This window comes from Melozone crissalis, unplaced genomic scaffold, assembly GCF_028551555.1.
Source record: "Melozone crissalis strain CALT ecotype California unplaced genomic scaffold, PUWL_Pcris_2 ptg000068l_1, whole genome shotgun sequence".
Lineage (NCBI taxonomy): Eukaryota > Metazoa > Chordata > Aves > Passeriformes > Passerellidae > Melozone > Melozone crissalis.
This window is the reverse complement of record NW_026535846.1, coordinates 14,145,256-14,162,870: the sequence shown is the minus strand read 5'-3', so window position 1 is coordinate 14,162,870 and position 17,615 is coordinate 14,145,256. Positions and strand designations below refer to the sequence as shown.

The window sequence follows — 17,615 nt, the reverse complement described above, 5'->3', positions numbered from 1 at the left end:
ACCGAGGAGCAGATGTCACCAGTCATATTGTACCTGTATTTGGGGCTCCATTTGCTCCACCATATGAACATCATACCAAGTAGATACATCCAAGTTAGTATTTCCTTCAGCTTAAGTTTTAATTCACCAAAACCTCCACTGAGAAGAAACATTAATACAGAACTCTGTGACAGGATAATTTTATTTTTCATGCTATATTAGTACATCATGGTTGCTGCTTCTGTAGTTTTGTGAGGTCTGGAGGTAATATCTGAATGAGAAAAACCCAGAAGTTTGGTTACTTCTTCCCTTTTCTTCTATGTTAAGTTTGACATTTCTGGAGTATTCAGAAAAGTCACTGCCTTGTCAAGAAAGCGAAGATGTGCACAGGTGGAGAGAGTGCAGGGAGTGACAGAACGGGTCAGGCTGGAAGGGAGCACAGCGGGTCAGCTGGTCCAACCTCCCTGCTCAGGCAGGGTCAGCCCGGGGGCACAGGATTGCGTCCAGACAGTTCTTGAATTTCTACAATGAGAGACACTCCACGAACTCTCAGGACAATCAGTTCCATTGTGCAATCACTGCACAGTAAAGAAGTTTTCCTCGTATTCAGGTGGAACTTCCAGTGCATCAGCTTCTGCCCGCTGTCCCCTGTCTCACTCTGGCAGCGCGGAGCGGAGCCGGGCTCCATCCTCCATCCAGCAGCGCGGTTCGCACAGCGCATCGCGGCAGCCCCGACACGGCTCTAACGCCACCCCGAGGTTATTTTTTACGGAATTTCTGTGGAACCGAGTGCCGCCACAGCGGCCTGGCCTGACCCAATCTGGGGAGCCGCGGCCACGGCCGATCCCGCACCACCACCTAGCGCCGGCGGCGGGCGCGGAGCCGCCGAGCCGCCGAGCCGAACTCGCCCGGCCTGCCCGGCCCGCCCAGCAGAGCCCGCCCGGCCCAGCCTGGGGGCGGCCCCGCGCCCGCGCGTCAGCCCCGCCGCGCCCACCGCCCGCCCCTGGGTCCGCCCCGCCCGGCCGGGTGAGCTCCGTGCTCTGTGCTCCGTGCCCCGTGCCGCGCTGCGCGCTCCGAGCCCGCGGAGCCGCCGCACAGAGCAGCACCATGGCCCGCGAGGAGGTGGCGGTGGCCGGCGAGGAGGCGGCGGGCGAGAGCGGCGGGCTGCTGCTGGAGATCGTGGGCTCCCCGCTCAACCTGAGCCTGCTGGGCCTCTGCCTCTTCCTGCTCTACCAGATCCTGCGGGGCGAGCGGCCCGCGGCGCCCGCGGGCGAGGCGGACCCGCCGCCGCTGCCCAAGATGAAGCGGCGCGACTTCACCCTGGAGCAGCTGCGGCCCTTCGACGGCGTGAGCGACCCGCGCATCCTCATGGCCGTCAACGGCAAAGTCTTCGACGTGACCCGCGCCAGGAAGTTCTACGGGCCCGGTGAGGGCGGGGGCTGCGGGACGGGCCCGGCCCGGGCGCTCCGCACGCTCCGGGGAAGCGCAGGCGGGTCAGGGCCGGTGCTGGCCGGGAGCGCCTTCCCTCGGCGGGGATCGGCGCTGAGCCCATCCCGGTCTCCATGCAGAGCTTTGGGAAGGCTCGGCCGGTGTTTGGCGGGCACGGTGACTGCTGCCGCCCGGGTCCAGTCGGGCCCGGTGTTGTAGAAACTCCGGCTTTGCTACTTTACGTAGTTTCATTATTCTCGGTGTTCTCCCATGGCGATCTACACGTACCATGAGAGGTTGGGTGGCTTTGTGGGGCTGGGTCGCCTTTGCCTAAATGCAGGCAGCAGAAGTGAAGTATTCTCTCGGTGTTGACATTCCATTCCCAACTTTTAGTGTGTATCGCTCTATTGCATAATATTTGTACTAAATAGTTGGCAATTTAGATTAAACCAGCTTTCTACCAGGAGCATAGTTCAAACGTGCAAAGATTGAATAACCTATGCTCGTAGAGCAGCCAATGATGAGGTGGGTGGGACTACGTGCACCCAGATGAAGGAGTTTTATCACCTCCACGAGGCCATGGGGTTTTATTTTTATCAGAGGCTGCCTGTTAAAACTGCTCACTGAGGCTTGCTGATTTGTACCAGGTTCTGCCTGGCATAACCACTCTCGAGCTGTCCAGACAGCCTGGTAGCTGCAGTAGTGAGCTGCCAGTGCTACTTAAGAGACAAGGAAAAAAATGCAGGAGACACCACGTTTTTGGAAGTGTTATCAGTTACAGCTTTTGGGCCAAACATAGACGAGACTGCCACTGAATGATGCCAGGCTGTAACTTTGCATTCTGCAGCAGTCAGGATGATATGCACAGTGAGTTAGATGTGCAGTTCTGTGTTTGTGCAACCTAAAATCCAGTTGACGTAAGGTCCGAGCTTTAGATGCTGCCTTCTTTGATGACAGTAAAAGCTGTCTGTTGCATCTGATTTGGTAATTGCTGAATGGCTCACCATAATGTCTGGCTAGTTTGATTTTCATTTTAATGGAAAAGTAAGATTCTTTTGATTAATTTAGGAAAAAGCACACTCTGGAAGTTGGCATGTGCTCTACAATAACCAGAGTTCATATCTAACTTCTTTAAGCTCCCTTTAGAAGAACTTTGAATGTCTAGTTGAACATGCAGTATCTCAATTTTTGGCTTGTCATGCAAGCAAGTCAATCATTAATGAAGTTTAGCAAGAGTTTATCTTGATTTCTCTTATCTGCTGTGAGTTAAATGTTTTGGTCATTTGAGTTCATCTTGCATTTTGTTTTAATAGATGTTTCCTCCAACCTGGTAATTTCTCGAAGCTCCACTATATTTTCTGTCAAGCCATCCTTTCATCTCCAGTCAGGAGTATCCATTAGAAACTTTGATTTCACCCCATAGACATCCTTCCTCCGTTCCTTATTCTAAGAATGTGTGTCCCAGTCTGTATGCTTATCCTTACCCTGTTTATATGTGCTGTGCACCACTGTGTGGTTCATTGTCCTGATGTTTCAGCAAACCTCAGTGGTATCCTTCTCCGTTATTTTGTTTCTTGTCCTCTTCCTCTGTTTTCTCTTATTACCAATTAGAATAAAACCTTAAAGCATTTCAGAAGCTTGAGGCACGTGATGCATGGCTCAGGGTAGAAGCTCATCATCTGTTTTAGTCTGGGGACTCTGATCCATGAAGATAACATAGCTTCCATTGCCTCTGCAATAATGCTGCTTATGTTTTTATTTCAAAGAGGGCCCATATGGGATTTTTGCTGGAAGAGATGCATCCCGAGGCCTTGCCACCTTCTGCCTGGACAAGGAAGCACTGAGGGACACCTATGATGACCTCTCTGACCTCAATGCTACACAGCAAGAGACCTTGAGGGACTGGGAGTCACAGTTCACTTGTAAGCAATTTTAAACCTATTTACAAAGAAGGAATTAACTGGTAATAGGGGAAGCAATAGTTAAAAGGCTGTAACCAGCTGGAAGCATCATATATATACATATATATAATATATATATATAATATATATGTGTATATATATGCATATATATATAATATATATATAAAATATATGTGTATATATGTATGTATATATATATATATATATATATATATGTGTGTGATGGAAATTGCATACACCAGTCCACCAGTTACCAGTATAGTGTAAATAAAATGTGTTTTCCTTTTAAATCTAGTGTTGAAAGATTTACTATAACCAGCTGCAATGGAGTTTTCTCCACATGATGTCATTAGAAATCTCCATCCTGACCTGATGTGCCCCTACTATTTTGGCCTTCTTCCTGTTTTAATTAAGACTGTTAATCACACCACACTGAATGGCTGGTTTATTATGCTAACAAGCTTGTTGCAGAAACCAGAACTGTGCTATCAAATATATGACTTGAGCTAGTGTTAAAATCTACCTTTACAAGTGTTGAGCATCAGGACTGACAGTGAAGTCCACTCTTTTTATTACTGTGTTCCTATTAAATATGGCAAATAGTTGTTTTAAGTATTTATAACAACGTTGCTAGTCTGAAATACCTGAAATCAGGGGGTTCTTTTGCTTTGTTGAAGTTGACAGACAGGCAACATAATATAGCTCTCAGTCCTTACATGTCTTGGCATTTTTACATGCTCAAAAGGAGATATAAAATAAATCAGAGGCTTAATCACATAATCGGATAACAGACCCATCTCTATCTTTGGGAGAAATTATCTCCCTTCTGTCCTATTGAATATTTGTAATACACATTACAAAAAATAAAACCCCTTCCAGGTTGTGTATATGTGTGCACATACATATGTGCATGTTTAATAATGTAAGTATTCTAACAATGCCTTTGGTTTTAACATTGGCAAGAGAAATAATCTAATCCAGGATTCTGTTTCCTTGGCTAGGTGACTCCCTCAGTTTATGTTTATTCATCTTTGGTTTAGGCAATAAAATGAGAGTTACATTTACTTCACGTGATTCTTATGACAGCAGTAATAGTAGTTCAGGTAGTAGTTGATTTTAGCTTTTCTCCTTTCCCCCAGTGTTTGGAACAAGTTGCTCAGAGCTGTTTTATTGAAATATAGTCATCCTGTTCATTCAGGAAACAGTTGGAGGAGTTTATAAACGTGTCTCTTCAGGGCAGAAAATTACTTGGATTTTTTTTTCCCCAGTTAAGTACCATCATGTTGGTAAGCTGCTGAAGGAGGGGGAGGAACCCACCGTGTACTCTGATGAAGACGAGAAAGATGCCCAGGATGCAAAGAAAGAGTAGATACTGCAGTGTGGAACAATCTGTTTTTGAACCACAATGGATCATTTGTAACATTCCACTTCTGTTTCACAAGGTGCAGCAGCAGCAAGGTTTACAAAAGGTCCAGAGGTACAGTGAATGGTTTTTCAAAGATTTCTTTTTCAAATTCAGTGGGAAGCTTCTGAAGGTCTATGATCTGTCTTCCTTTAAACCCACATAATAAGTATGCATGGCAAATGTCTGTGCAAAAGTAAACTGCAGTTTTGGCAATAAAGGACTGTTTTCCTGCTATCACCATTTAATGCAAAGGAGGTTGGAATCAAGTTTTTCATTACCAACCTATCACTGTGGAGACAAGCACATGACTCACTTCACATATGCAACACAAACACCACTAAATCTTCTTTTGTGTTAGCTTCTGCAGGATCTGGCAGATCTTACCTGGGTTGTAATTCCTTTAGAAAAGGGACTATATTTTGTTCACAAAGCATCATACTCATTTGTTGTGCAGTGTAATTCATTATTATGTGAGATAATTTGGCTTTTGAGTCATTGCATTAGTGACTTACAGATGAAACACTAACTGCTTTTAAAAAAGATTAAGAATTTTTGTGAGGTTAAATCACTTTTAAGTATTTAATAAAGACTGATGAATGCTTGATGTATTCAACATGCATAATTCTGCATAGACTAATATTGTCTGTTCACTTTTAAAGCACATCTATAGTGTTACAAAAGTTTAGATAATGAGTGGAACTAGGCATCCCTAAAGGTACACCATGGAGTGTGACTTGACTATTGTTCATTTGATTTTCTTCTCAGCAAAAAGTGCTCCTATGAATGTTAATGGAATTATATTAAACATGGAAGATCAGCTGCTCTTGATTCCTAGGCCTAAAAAACAAGAAGTTGCTGGTATGGCATGATTAGCAAGTGTTCTTGTACATGCACCTTTACCTAGCAGAAAAACATTACTGGTCAATGTAACTTACATGAGTTTCCTGTACAAAATAAAACAGTGTAAGCTGTTTCTGCATTGAGGCCTTTGTTGGTTTGGAATGTTGCCATTCAAAGAAATGACACAATCTCATGCATAACCAGCAGTGCTATACCTGTGGACCTGACCTCTAAGTTGCTTTTTACTTATTTGCTCTCTTGGCTTACCTCTATGCTTAATTGTTAGGTTTTTTTCTAAATTACCTCCCTCCTACCAGAGAGGGCTGGATAAATGGATATGACCAAGGAAAAATGTGAATGTTCATCATCCAAAGTACTTCCATAAAACTTATAAATTCCAAGATAACTAATGATTTTCTGATCACATGTGAACTTGTTTCTTGTCCTGCTGATTCTGCAAGTGCAGAATCTCCAGGGTGCCTGTCTGGTGTAGTTCCCTCTGTTTCATTTCTCTGACTCGACTGTCTGGTTGTTTCAATTTGGCAACATGCCCAAAATGAGGAACTGAGTCCTGGGTGTAGGTGCAAACTAGGCAGAAGTGTTCAGAAGTAGAGTGTGTTGCACAACAGCAGCTTTCACAAACGAGTTGACACAACATGTTAAAGTGCCTGAGACCATCTGTGGTGAGAACAACTGACTCTCCCTCAGTCCCAACACCGTCCTGGGATTTTCTTTTGGTTGCACTGGGCCTTCCAATGAAGAGCAAGGTTGTTTGAGCCAGAGTTGTCTAAAGTGGTACTGTATGAACTACCTGACAAAGGTCTGGAGACACACATAGGCCTTGTCATGACCTTTGTGTTGCTGTTTTATTTTTAGAGACATTTATACTCTTTGCAAACTACTACTAATGGTTTACCTCAAATTGGAAATGTGCTTTTATTTGTTTAAGGCAGAAAATAAAATACTCTTGCATAATGGTGGAGTTTGTTTTTATTTACTGCAACCAAATGTTATATTTTATTATTATATTTAATACTCCCCTAACGTTTCAAGTATTATATTGTCTTTCTCTGATCTGTCACATTATCCAATGCATAGATTGAGTAAAATATGTTCTAATGGAATGCTTGTAAATGCTGTTTGCTAGTAAAATTTTGACAGAATATTAAATAGAGAATGTGCTCTATTGCAGAAAAAACCCCCACGTAATTGTTAATACTGAGCAAAAGCTGGAGCTTTGGAAGTCTGTAACCTCCCTTAAGTGGACCCAACCACCTGACTCTAAAGTTACTCTGTAACATCTTCTGAGGAACTAAAAACTATTTTAAGGATTAATCTGTACATCAGAACGTTATGCATCACAAAGAGAAATAGCAACAAAAATGATGCAGAAAACATGCAGTAACACAAGAAAAGCTCATTCTTTTCATTGTTAATACTTCTTGGGGAGGAGGTATGAAACGATGGTAGGATTGTTACTTTTTCAAGGAAAGCAGAGAATTTCTTGTGAAAGGAGAAGAAGTGTGTCACAAAAGCTGCTCATAAAGCAGCAGGCACAGGTTTTACTTCTTTCCAAAGTGCTGAAGAAAATGGATGGGTTTCACTTCTTTTTTAGTCTGTTCATTACAATTTGAACCCTTCCTTCAACAGTGACTGGCAGCAATGACTATGCAAAAAGAGCCATGCCAGGCAGCTCATCAGGCTGTACATTAACCAGGCAGGACAGGATGACCAATTCAAGGCAGACAATATCACTAATCTCCCTCCTCTGACGTGTCCAACACCTGTCACAAAGATCTTTGCCAGCACAAATCAAAACAATTGAGTCATATCTGATTTTCAACCATACTCTTAACTGCTTTGTAAAATTCAGATATTCTTTCACCTGGGCTTCACCTGCCTGTACTCACCTTTATTAGTTCTTACTTCCTGCTGTTTCAGTTAAACAAAAAGAAGTTCAGTACTGAATGCTTCTGTTGAAAATTACGTAAGGGGTTTTATGAAAGGTGAGGCATTTCTATGCATTGCCTGGAATCCCTGGATTAACAAGAAAAAGCTTTATATCATAATTGCTGTATTGTATTTCAAGCAGATGGACTGATTTAATAATGGGCCTTGTGTAATTCTGCTTTCAAACCAGCATGTAGGATTTTGGCTTCAGCATTCAGCACAAGGTACAACCCACAGGTCACAAACTTTCAGTAACAAAGCAGTGTTCAGCCCACTTCTCTTCATACCAGCTCTATGAAGAGGCATTTTCGCTAGGTCTGTACAGAAAATTAGATTTGATGGCAAGATCTGCAGTCTCAGGCCCAACTTCATACATGTCAGAGTAAACAGCATTTCCATAAAAAGCATCCAGCCTCTTGAAACAGCAGCTGGGCACAACAGCACACATCAGGTTCAAACAGAAAGATGTGAAAGTATACCAGAAATGTTCTACATTTCCATTGCTGAACTATATAAATGCTGTTTTTAATGCATCTTTTCATCTAATAATTGTTTTCATTGCCAAAACATTCTGTAACTTTCATATGTGGGATGTGGCATTTATAACAACTAAAATCCAATCTACAAAGCCATGCATTTTAAAAGTTTTAAAGCAAGCTGTTACATATATCTTTAAAGATTAGCCTTCAGGATAATAAAATCATATTAAGCAGACCAGTGTATGAAAAGGTGGGGCTCATATTAAATGTGCTGACAGGAAAAAGAAATTCTTCCCTGTGAGTGTGGTGAGGCTGTGGCAGAGGCTGCCAGAGGAAACTGGGTGCCCCATCCCTGGAAGTGTTCAAGACTAGGCTGGACACTGCTTGGAGCAGGTGGAAGGTGCCCGTGCCCTTGGCATGGGGGTTGGAACAAGATGGTTTTTAAGGTCCTGATCCAAACCATTCTATGATTTTGTGAAAAGTTAAATTATTATTTAAACACCTGAAGTCAGGTTCTAAAAAATGTCAAATAGGAAACACAGAAGTTCTCTTTGGGTATGAAGATTACAATGATGTCTCACATTTTAAAGTGCATGCATATTTTATTAACTTACAATGCTTTACATGGAATGAGGACTTGGGAGACAAAGCAAATCCTCTGTCAGTTTCAGTCAGTACAGGTGAATCCCTGAAGCAATTACAGGAATTGAGTATTTATTTGTTATTGGTTATTGTGACAGCATGTTGATAAAACACTAGAAATTTACACTGAAGGAAATCTTTAGTTCCTTCTCCCCTAGATTAACAAAAAGAAATACTTTCTCACCTGTCACCAAAAGCCTGTCTTATGGGAAATGGGTACTCATGGACACAAAACTGTCTATAGATTGACAGGGGGGAAGTTTTGTTATCTTTAATCTGCAAATATTGCATAGAGAAAAAACACCCTTGGTATGTCACATCAGTGCAACTGAAAACATTTTACATGGTCGCTTGTAACGTGTTACAATAGTCCCTCTTCACTATAACTGTATAAAATACTAAAGGGGGGGACTTAAGAGGGGCATAAAGGTTCTCCAAAATAGAAAATATTTCTGTCAAGAAAATAACATTCTTTTAGATAAAAGGAATAGATTAACAGTACTTTGAGTAGCAACCATTTGTCATTTATGACCCTGAAAAGGCACTCGACATCTGAACATATGAACAGAAAGACTGATAAAACCTGGCTTAGAAGCCTGTAGGAATCACCAGTATTGAAGACTGGGAGAAAACCTATCTACCACAAACAATTACAATTATTCATTTTTATTACTATTTATTAGAGCAGAATTTACAAACATGGGTAAGATCTTACGTAATGAAGGCAACATTTTCACATGAACTTCATCTACTGACATGTAATAAATAAAGCATAATAAAAAGAAAGCTGTAATAATCAGTGTATTGAACTTCAAACTCTGTACCTTGCTAAGGGACTTTGTCCAAAAGCAATTGTGGCTGTCTTCTAGATATAGCCAGATGAATAAATATGGATATAATTCAAGCTCCTATACTGCATTTTCCCATTTTTATCTACATGCAGCACAACTCTGACAACATTTCACAATTCCTCTGGAAAGCATTTGTAGGCAAACTCATACTAAACAGCTACCTCACTATATGTGCCTTCAAAATCTTGTGAACTGTCAACTGCATTTACATGGGGACTGTCAGCAGGCTGAGATGCACTGCCATTTCATTATCTAACACCCAGAGCTTTGCTTAGACAGCCATTCAGATTCCTGGGAGCACTACACTGAGCATAAGTTCAGTGAAATCCTCCCAAAAGGCAGCAAGTTTTCAGAAACACCTCTAGAATTGTGAATAGAAAACAAGGATTCTTCTAGTGTGGGTTTTACAGAAGATGGGACCTTTTTCACATTTGGAAATCTATTACTTCTCAAAATTGAGTATAAATGTCCCCCACACCTTCCAGTCCCACCAATATAACAATCTGATAGAGGAGGCACTTCATATGCTTGCTCTAGGATTGAAAATTAGGTTTTTTCCCAATGACTCATTATTAATAAATACTGTAATTTACATGATTCTCTGCATTCCATCAAAGTGTAATGCTCCAAGATCTCAGTCTGTGTCCTTTCAAGTTCTTTAGCCACTAGTCCATGAAAGTTTGTTCTGGCTCTGGGGAAAGTTTTGGTCCAGAAGTTATCCAAAAGGCAAACACAAATTCTGCTTCTGTGGCTCACTACACCAGTTAGATATTCTAACCAAAGGAATGATGTAAGAAAAAAAAAATCAAAAACCAACCCAGCAGTTCATATTTCGTTTAATGATCAAAGGGCTTTCTTCTCCCACTTGTTAATAAAAACTTCAGAGCTATAATACAGTAGCTGTTCAACATCCTCTTCTGGGCTCTCCTCCACAGAAAGTATCTGAGAAGGGGTTTGTCTGAATTATCTCAAGAGGAAATAGAGGGCATCCTCTGACATCTGCATCCATCTCTCTTCTCAACATTAATTTCCTCTCATCTCCTGTAGATAAGAAAAAGTTGAAATGAGTTTGTCAGGTTGTAAGGGTATCCACCAACCAACTGGAAGCACAGCAAATTGTAAAAAAGGCTGTAAGAACAGCCAGTAGCAATCCTGTATGAAAATCAGATGTATTTTAGCTGTGTAAAAATCTACTCACCTGAGACAGTACTTCCTACACAGCTGTGCCACACATTGAATTGTCTATCACTGTTTTAGTTGTCTAAAGCATGTTGTTACCAGAATAACCAATACCTGCTAATGCCCAGGACAAATACTGTGCTAAGTTAATTAGACAAATATTACTCTTGAGCTGCAGCTGTGTCTTTCAGAGCTAAACTGAACAAACCCTTAATTGCAGGGAAGTTGCACTGTTTTTCTATGCCTTGCTTATACCTCTTAAAACCAAAAACCATTCATCACTGTAAGAACTGTGGCAACCTCACCTGCCACAGAGCTGTCAAATTGAGTCCCCTTAGCTGTGGTGTCCCCTCTCTCACCTCTCCTCTGGAGGGTCTCCTGAAGGGCTGAGCCATCATGAGGGGTAACATCTGGTGCAGCCATAGAGGTGTGATGTGTCTTGAATTTCACCTTTTTGTGCAACATTTTCTTACATTTTCTCCGTATCTTTCTGAGCGACTCCAGCTGCATGCAACTGTCCGTCTCTGAAAAGCCACATTCATCAGATAAAAGATTAGAAGAAAGCTTTTTTCGCTTTTTCTTCATTTTATGAGCATTTTTCTCCTTTTCCCTGGATTGTCTCTCACTTTTCTTTCCTTCATATCTTAATTTACTACTAGACCTCTTGCATGACTTTTTAAGTTTACGTTCACACTGCCTTGCCAAGCCCTCATGGACAGAATTAGAACAGGAGTTACATTGGCTGATTTCCTTCTCTTGACCTTCTAGAGCTACATTTTTATGGCAAACCAGTAATTCTCTTTCCCCAGCTCTTGCAGACAAGCACCCTTTATTACAACTGCTGTAAATTTCTTCATACCTTCTTTCTGCTCTCTTCACTGAGCCGCCACATGCCTCTCTAAAGCACTCAGAATCACTGATCTCTTCCAGCAAATCCTTTAATCTGCAAGCAGATCTACGTGTTCCATATGGTACAGTGCCTTCATCTTTACCATCTTCTTGTTTGAATTCCTCATTATGAGTAACAGTAGTGCACTCCAAAGAATGATTCAGTCCAGCATGTGGTACAGTATCAACAGTGAGTGAGTCATTCCTCTGCACCTGCAGCTTTTTTGCAAGCTTGCCCCCACGGACCTTGCTTTCTAACACTTTGTCTGCTGACTCAAATTCTCCAAGAGTGATCACCAGCCTGTAATTACTATCACTGCTACAATTTCTCTTGTGGAGGTTTTGTACAGGACTCAATTCTCTGAAGTGCTGACCATGTTTGTTACTCAAGCTGCTGTCAAACCCACCACCATCATCAGACACCACTCGTTTCCACTGGGACTTGTTCACAGTGGTTTTTGGCTCTAAGCAAACACGTGCATAGTGTGGTGTCTGATAGTAGTTCAGTAAATAATGGATGAATTCATCAGTCTCATAAACCTTTTGCTTTCTGCAATCATCTTGCTCAGACACTGTGTGGGTGTGACCTACGTCCAGTGCAGGGTGGTGCCTTGCAGGGAGAGGCTGGATGACCCTGCCATGCTGGGTGACCGTGATCAGCAGGGAGTTGCACACATCTCTGCCAGGCAGTCCATCAGAGCTCGGGGCTGCAGAGGCATCATTTAAAATTGTCCTGACTATGTGACAAGCAGGTGCATGGAAGGTACTCACATCTCCTTCCTCACAGCATAAAGCACTACCTCTTTGAGTTAGCGGGCACTTAAACTCCACACGTTTCAGCTCTTTGTGCGTACGGTAAAGGGAGTGAATCAGCTCCTGCTGTATGTCTTTAAATGCTGTTTCAGGAAATGAATTGTCCTTCTTTACACCCAGTGAAGGATCCACTTTTTGACTTGCCAACTGTGAAACCAAGAAAATAGAAATTTATTTAACACATCAGATTCGTAATTAAGAAGGCAAATGTCAGATGTAATGGGGCCCTAAAATTCACACACAGAACGGCAAGGGTAGCCTCTGACTTCAACTCATAGTAAATTACAGTCCTTTAGAAATCGTTTATATTACACACTTGTTAAAAGCTGCAATTTTTTCTTTGCAAATAGTGGAGACAAAGCCATATTAGAAATTAAACCCCCTGTTTTCATTTGAAACCTTTTCTACCCAAAGCACTAAATTAAACTTGCAAACATTAATCTGTGTGCAAAACACTCAAATTTTTAGTACTTCACTGCTGACTTTCTCAAGACATTATCTGAATCAAATAAGCCTGGTAATGAGTGCTGGCCAAGAAAAAAGAAGAGGCTATTAGAAATCCAAAGGGTATAATCTGTGCCAATTTAGTTCAGTCACTTGTAGACCTGAGACCAAAACAAGCAAAGAGAGTATCACTTATGTCTCCACTCCTAAATTCCTTGCTTGCAACACTGGGTCAAGTCTAATAGAGCCAAAACAGCTTTTCCAGCCCTGTTTTTTACTCAGTAAAGACAAGGTCTTGAAAAAGCACCAAAGGCAAAGTTTCTGGGTGAAAATGCACTATGCTTGCTCTCAGGGCAAGACTGAGAGCAGACTGTCACAAGACATGGACCTCAGGCCTTCTCAGTGTCCAGTCAGCCCCAAAGCAGTCTCCTGAACAGCATCAAGATATCAAATGTCTAGTGAATTATTCAAGCTCGAATAGATATCCTTAAAAGTTTAAAATACGTTTTAAAATAGTCTTACTTTCACACGATTTAACAGCACTGTAAGCAGTCTGACAGACTCCACTCTTCTCTGAGCTAGCAGGGATTTCCTTTCTTCCCATTCAGGCATATTCTCTGGCCAGTGCTGTTCTTCAGCTGGTTCCTTCTGCTGCTTTGGGGGGTGTTCCTCATCTCCATCTATCTGCCTCTCTTCTCTCCTCTCGTGCTTAGCTTTCCTTTTTCTCTCTTGAACTTCTTTTCATCACCACGTCTTTTTCTAGGTAATTATCAATATGGGACAATTTAGATGACACTTGTTTTACATTGTGCATCCTGGGGAATTGGATGGAAGTTTTTGAAGTGCTAATAATAAGCAAACAGTCATCAAGAATCACATGTGACTAACAGGGAATGTCCTTTGCTTAAATAACATGTTTTAAAAAACCATAAATTACACGCACCCAACTGTTCCCCACAGTTAGAAAGTTGTCTCTTCAAATGGTCTGTACTCTTGGGTTTTCTTTATAAGCACTACCAAGACAACAGCATCACATGATTGTTTGTCCCCAAGGACACAACTACAGACTAATCATTTGGATCTAATTCATAATTTAACAAATCTCCCCTACAGATTAGCAGGAGGGTCCCATTTAAGAGGTATTACAGCAGTAATTCAGGGGTTATCACTGAGCAAGGCTTACCCAGAGCCAAGGCCTTTTCTGCTCCTCACCCACCCCACCAGTGAGGAGGCTGAGGGTGAGCAAGGAAATGGAAGGAGACCCAGCCAGGACAGCTGATCCCAACTGACCTTTTTCTATCCAGTAATCACCAGGCAGCTGCTACACCTCCTTTATTTAACAATAAGAAACTAAGTATCTTTCAGACTCTCATCAGCTCCTGAGGTAATCTCCCAGTTTCAGCACCAACTACACTGAAAATGTTGACAACCTTTAGCTTACCAGAGAAATTTTTCAGGAAATCTAAACAGTATAATGCTGGGTTTTGATTAAAGCAGTTAAGTTCAGATACCTGAGCTCCATATCAGTATACCCACATCTAGTACAGACAGAATAGTCACACTAGGTTTTTTTGCTCCTCACATGGTTAATTGTACAAAAAGCTTACAGAGAGGCTTCCACTGGTTATCAAGGACTTTTCAGGCCTAAATTCAAGGAAAAAGAAACAGAAGTTGGCAAACCACCATCCGTGCCAGTTTCTTCCACAAAGGCTTAGCACCTAGTTACAAGTAAGGCTTAGTGTATTTCAATGCTGTCCATATGCTGTATTTTTCTTTATTTTGTAGACACTATTTTAACATAAATATAGGCTAAATCAAATGGAGAAAAAAAAGATACATATACAAAGACAACTACAAGAGTGCCACATAAAAGCTTCCACTGAAGAAACACAACAAAAAAGTTTGTAGATGGCTTTCACAGGTTATAAACTCTACTGTTATTACTTGAAAAATGCCTGTTTGCTTTCAGCATGGGAATGTACAAGGGAAGACAAGCACAGAAACTGTTTGATAAAAGAGAGTGACTACACTTTATTGAGAATGACAAAGAAAAAACCCACATATGTACTGGAGAAAAAGCAAGTGCAATTAAAATTAACATAAAATAACCAGGAATCTCTGGCAGCAGCAGATACAGCACAGACTGAGCACTGAATCACTCCTCTTAGGGAACTGCAGCCAAATGCACTCAGAATTAACTGTAAGTTTGTCAGGCAAGGCTGAATCTCTCAGGATTAATCTCTGCACACAGCTGTGTATGTACACAGACACACCTCCAGTGTCTCATATAAGCAAAGCAGATACACAAAGCACTTTCTACAAAACTGAAGCAGTGAGTGATCTCTAAAGTCCCTTCTGCCCACTGTGCACTAAGATAAAAAGCTTTCCACCAAGTTAGTGCCAACCAAACTTCTGCCACCCCACTAAGATTTGTGGAGCAGCAGGCTAAAACCTCCAGGACTCTGTTGTTACAACCTGCAGAGATGTGAATGTCAAGCCTGCAGACCACTAGGTGTACACAAAATCTTGTTCTGTTTTACAAGCAGATCTTCTATTAAAGCAATATATTATCCTGATATATTATCCTGCCCTTGCAAGTCTTCTTTCACTTATATCCTTACACCAGCATAGCTGCAACCATACTGCAATAAATCACCTAAAAGCACTAAACTCTCTTCATATAGCTGAGTAAGCTACAGTGGTTTGCTAGTGCACACCATTACCCCTGCTCTTCCTCACTTGTGCTCATAGCCAAGAGCTCTTCAAGCATCAGAAATTTCTCTCTACATAACTGTGAACAAGGCACTGAATTATGTACTGGCTGATCCACTGAACTGCTGTTCAGCAGAATGGCCTTTTGGAATCAACCCTGACATATCAATAAGCCACTACCTAAACTGCTGCAACTGATAAATCGCAAGGATTTTGACTTTCAACTCCTTTATCAGATTATTATTTCCCTTTGGCCACTCTGCCATGGTAAAAACTTTTGGAACACATCTGCCCTTGCACTAGGATTTACTACAATAACTGAAGGTTGAACTGTCCTTATCTTACAACACCCTAAATTGTGTAATCTAAGTTCATACTTTAAAACAAACTTACACTTCTGGGAGAAATTAACAACCTGGCAATATCTAACCTGAAACACTCACGTAGTCCATATGAGCAACATGCAAGTAATGGGAATAATTGTTCCAAAGACACCCCTCACATTTGCTCACTGTACTGCTAGCTCAAACAGCTCTTACCATCCCCAGTTTCCCAGCTGGTCACTCATGCCAGGCCCTGGGCCACCACAACAGAGACCATACCATCAACCAGGTCAGGATAAAGGGTTATCTTAAAGAGAAAAAAAAAAATCATATTTTCCTAGGTTACTTTTCATGTTCTCGCAGACAGTGTAGGCCCTGAGCAGTCTCACCAGCAGAGGTAATATTTTAATTCTGCAGAGGTGAGTATGTAGGAGCACTATAAGCTAATGCAATGTAGCATCTGTATACATTGATCCCCAGCAGCAGAGTTCATCATGCAGAGAAAAAAAGCTGGAGTTGTTTAGCCTGGAGAAAAAGAGGCTCAGGGGGACCTTATGGCTCTGTACAACCACCTGAAAGGAGGCTGGATCCAGGTGGGGGTTGGTCACCTCTCTCAAGTAATGTGAGAGGAAATGGCCTCACATTACATCAGAGGAGGTTTAGATTGGATATTAGGAAAAACTTTTCCACTGAAATGGTGATCGGGCACTGGAAGAGGCTGTCAACACCATCCCTGGAAGCCTACAAATGGCTTGCGGCTATGGCACTTGGGGGTATCCTTTAGCAGTAAACACAGTGAGTGTTACTGGTTAGACTCTGTGATCTTAGAGGGCTTTTCCAACCCTAGTGATTCTATGACAAGCACTTACCAGAAACTCTCTTGGAGAAGTCTAAAGAGCTTGAAATTGATTTTTAACAAATGAGTTTATCCAGCCCGCTCTATGCAAAATTAAGTGAAAAGGAGCGATGATCAGAAGTGCCGCTGCTCTCACGAACATTGCAATAAAGGAGCGTTTTGAAGCGAACCCTCCCAGCGCCGCTGAGGCGACGATAACACAAACCCCCAGCCCAATGCATGGAGCCACTGAAGGCCGCGGTCCCCGAGCTCCGGCAGCGCCGGCCGACAGCACCCGGCGGGCAGGGCCCAGCCCTCGGCGGCTTCAGCGGCAGCCGCGGCCCGGGAGTCCCGCTGCCCCGCCCCGGCTGCGAGCCCCGGGCAGGTGCGGAGCCAGCTCGGGCTGCCCGAGCGCCGCAGCAGCCGAGTCGGGCCGGGCCGGGCCGTGCTGTGCCGGGCCGTGCTGTGCCGGGCCGTGCAGCCCCCGCCCCAGGAACCCCCTGGCCCAGGCCCGCCGCGCCCTCCGCACGGGCCGGGCTCTCCCGGCTCAGCTCGCCGCCTCCCCCCCAGCACCGGAGCGGAGCGGAGCGGAGCGGAGCGGGGCTCGGCCCGCCCGTCCCAGCAGGCCCGCGGGCTCCGGGCAGCCCCAGCGGAGCCGCCGGGAACCGCCCCAGCAGCCGCGACAACTTTCCCTGGCGGAGCGAGCCCCGCGGCCCGGCTCGCCCCACCCGGGCCCGGAGCGCCCTCCGCCGGCAGCGCCCCGCTCCCGCTCCCCGGGCCGGCCGCCCTTACCCTCCGGCCGCCGCGGCACCGCCAGCCCTGCGGCCGCCACCCGGGGCGGAGCGCGGCTCGCCCACGGGCCCGCCCCGGGGCGCGGCTCCTCCGCTCCGCTCCGCCCGCTCCGCAGCGCGGCCCCTGCCCGCCC

At 43.5% G+C, this 17,615-nt stretch overlaps 2 protein-coding genes across 8 annotated transcripts; one reads left to right on the top strand and one right to left on the bottom strand.

Moving 5' to 3' along the window:
- Positions 1-1,022: 1,022 nt before the first annotated feature.
- PGRMC1 (progesterone receptor membrane component 1) lies at positions 1,023-6,549 on the top strand. Its single transcript, XM_054289609.1, has 3 exons — positions 1,023-1,405; positions 3,174-3,329; positions 4,598-6,549. Exons 1-3 carry the CDS (start codon positions 1,087-1,089, stop codon positions 4,696-4,698), a joined length of 576 nt encoding a protein of 191 aa, XP_054145584.1. The 5' UTR covers positions 1,023-1,086; the 3' UTR covers positions 4,699-6,549.
- Positions 6,550-6,648: 99 nt separating this feature from the next.
- LOC128945744 (A-kinase anchor protein 17B-like) lies at positions 6,649-17,547 on the bottom strand. Of its 7 annotated transcripts, none has more exons than XM_054289596.1 (5): positions 17,483-17,538; positions 13,343-13,579; positions 11,535-12,523; positions 11,035-11,199; positions 6,649-10,537 (listed from the first exon to the last, which is right to left on the bottom strand). In XM_054289596.1, the coding sequence occupies exons 2-4, from the start codon at positions 13,430-13,432 to the stop codon at positions 11,145-11,147; spliced, it is 1,134 nt and encodes a 377-aa protein (XP_054145571.1). In that variant the 5' UTR covers positions 13,433-13,579; positions 17,483-17,538; the 3' UTR covers positions 6,649-10,537; positions 11,035-11,144. The 7 variants fall into 7 exon arrangements, 6 of the variants coding, with proteins under 6 accessions (XP_054145571.1, XP_054145568.1, XP_054145567.1 ...); XM_054289593.1 differs by adding an exon at positions 16,072-16,162 and having other exon boundaries at positions 11,035-12,523; positions 17,483-17,537; XM_054289592.1 differs by lacking the exon at positions 17,483-17,538 and adding exons at positions 16,072-16,162; positions 16,725-16,951 and having other exon boundaries at positions 11,035-12,523.
- Between the last annotated feature and the right edge of the window lie 68 nt (positions 17,548-17,615).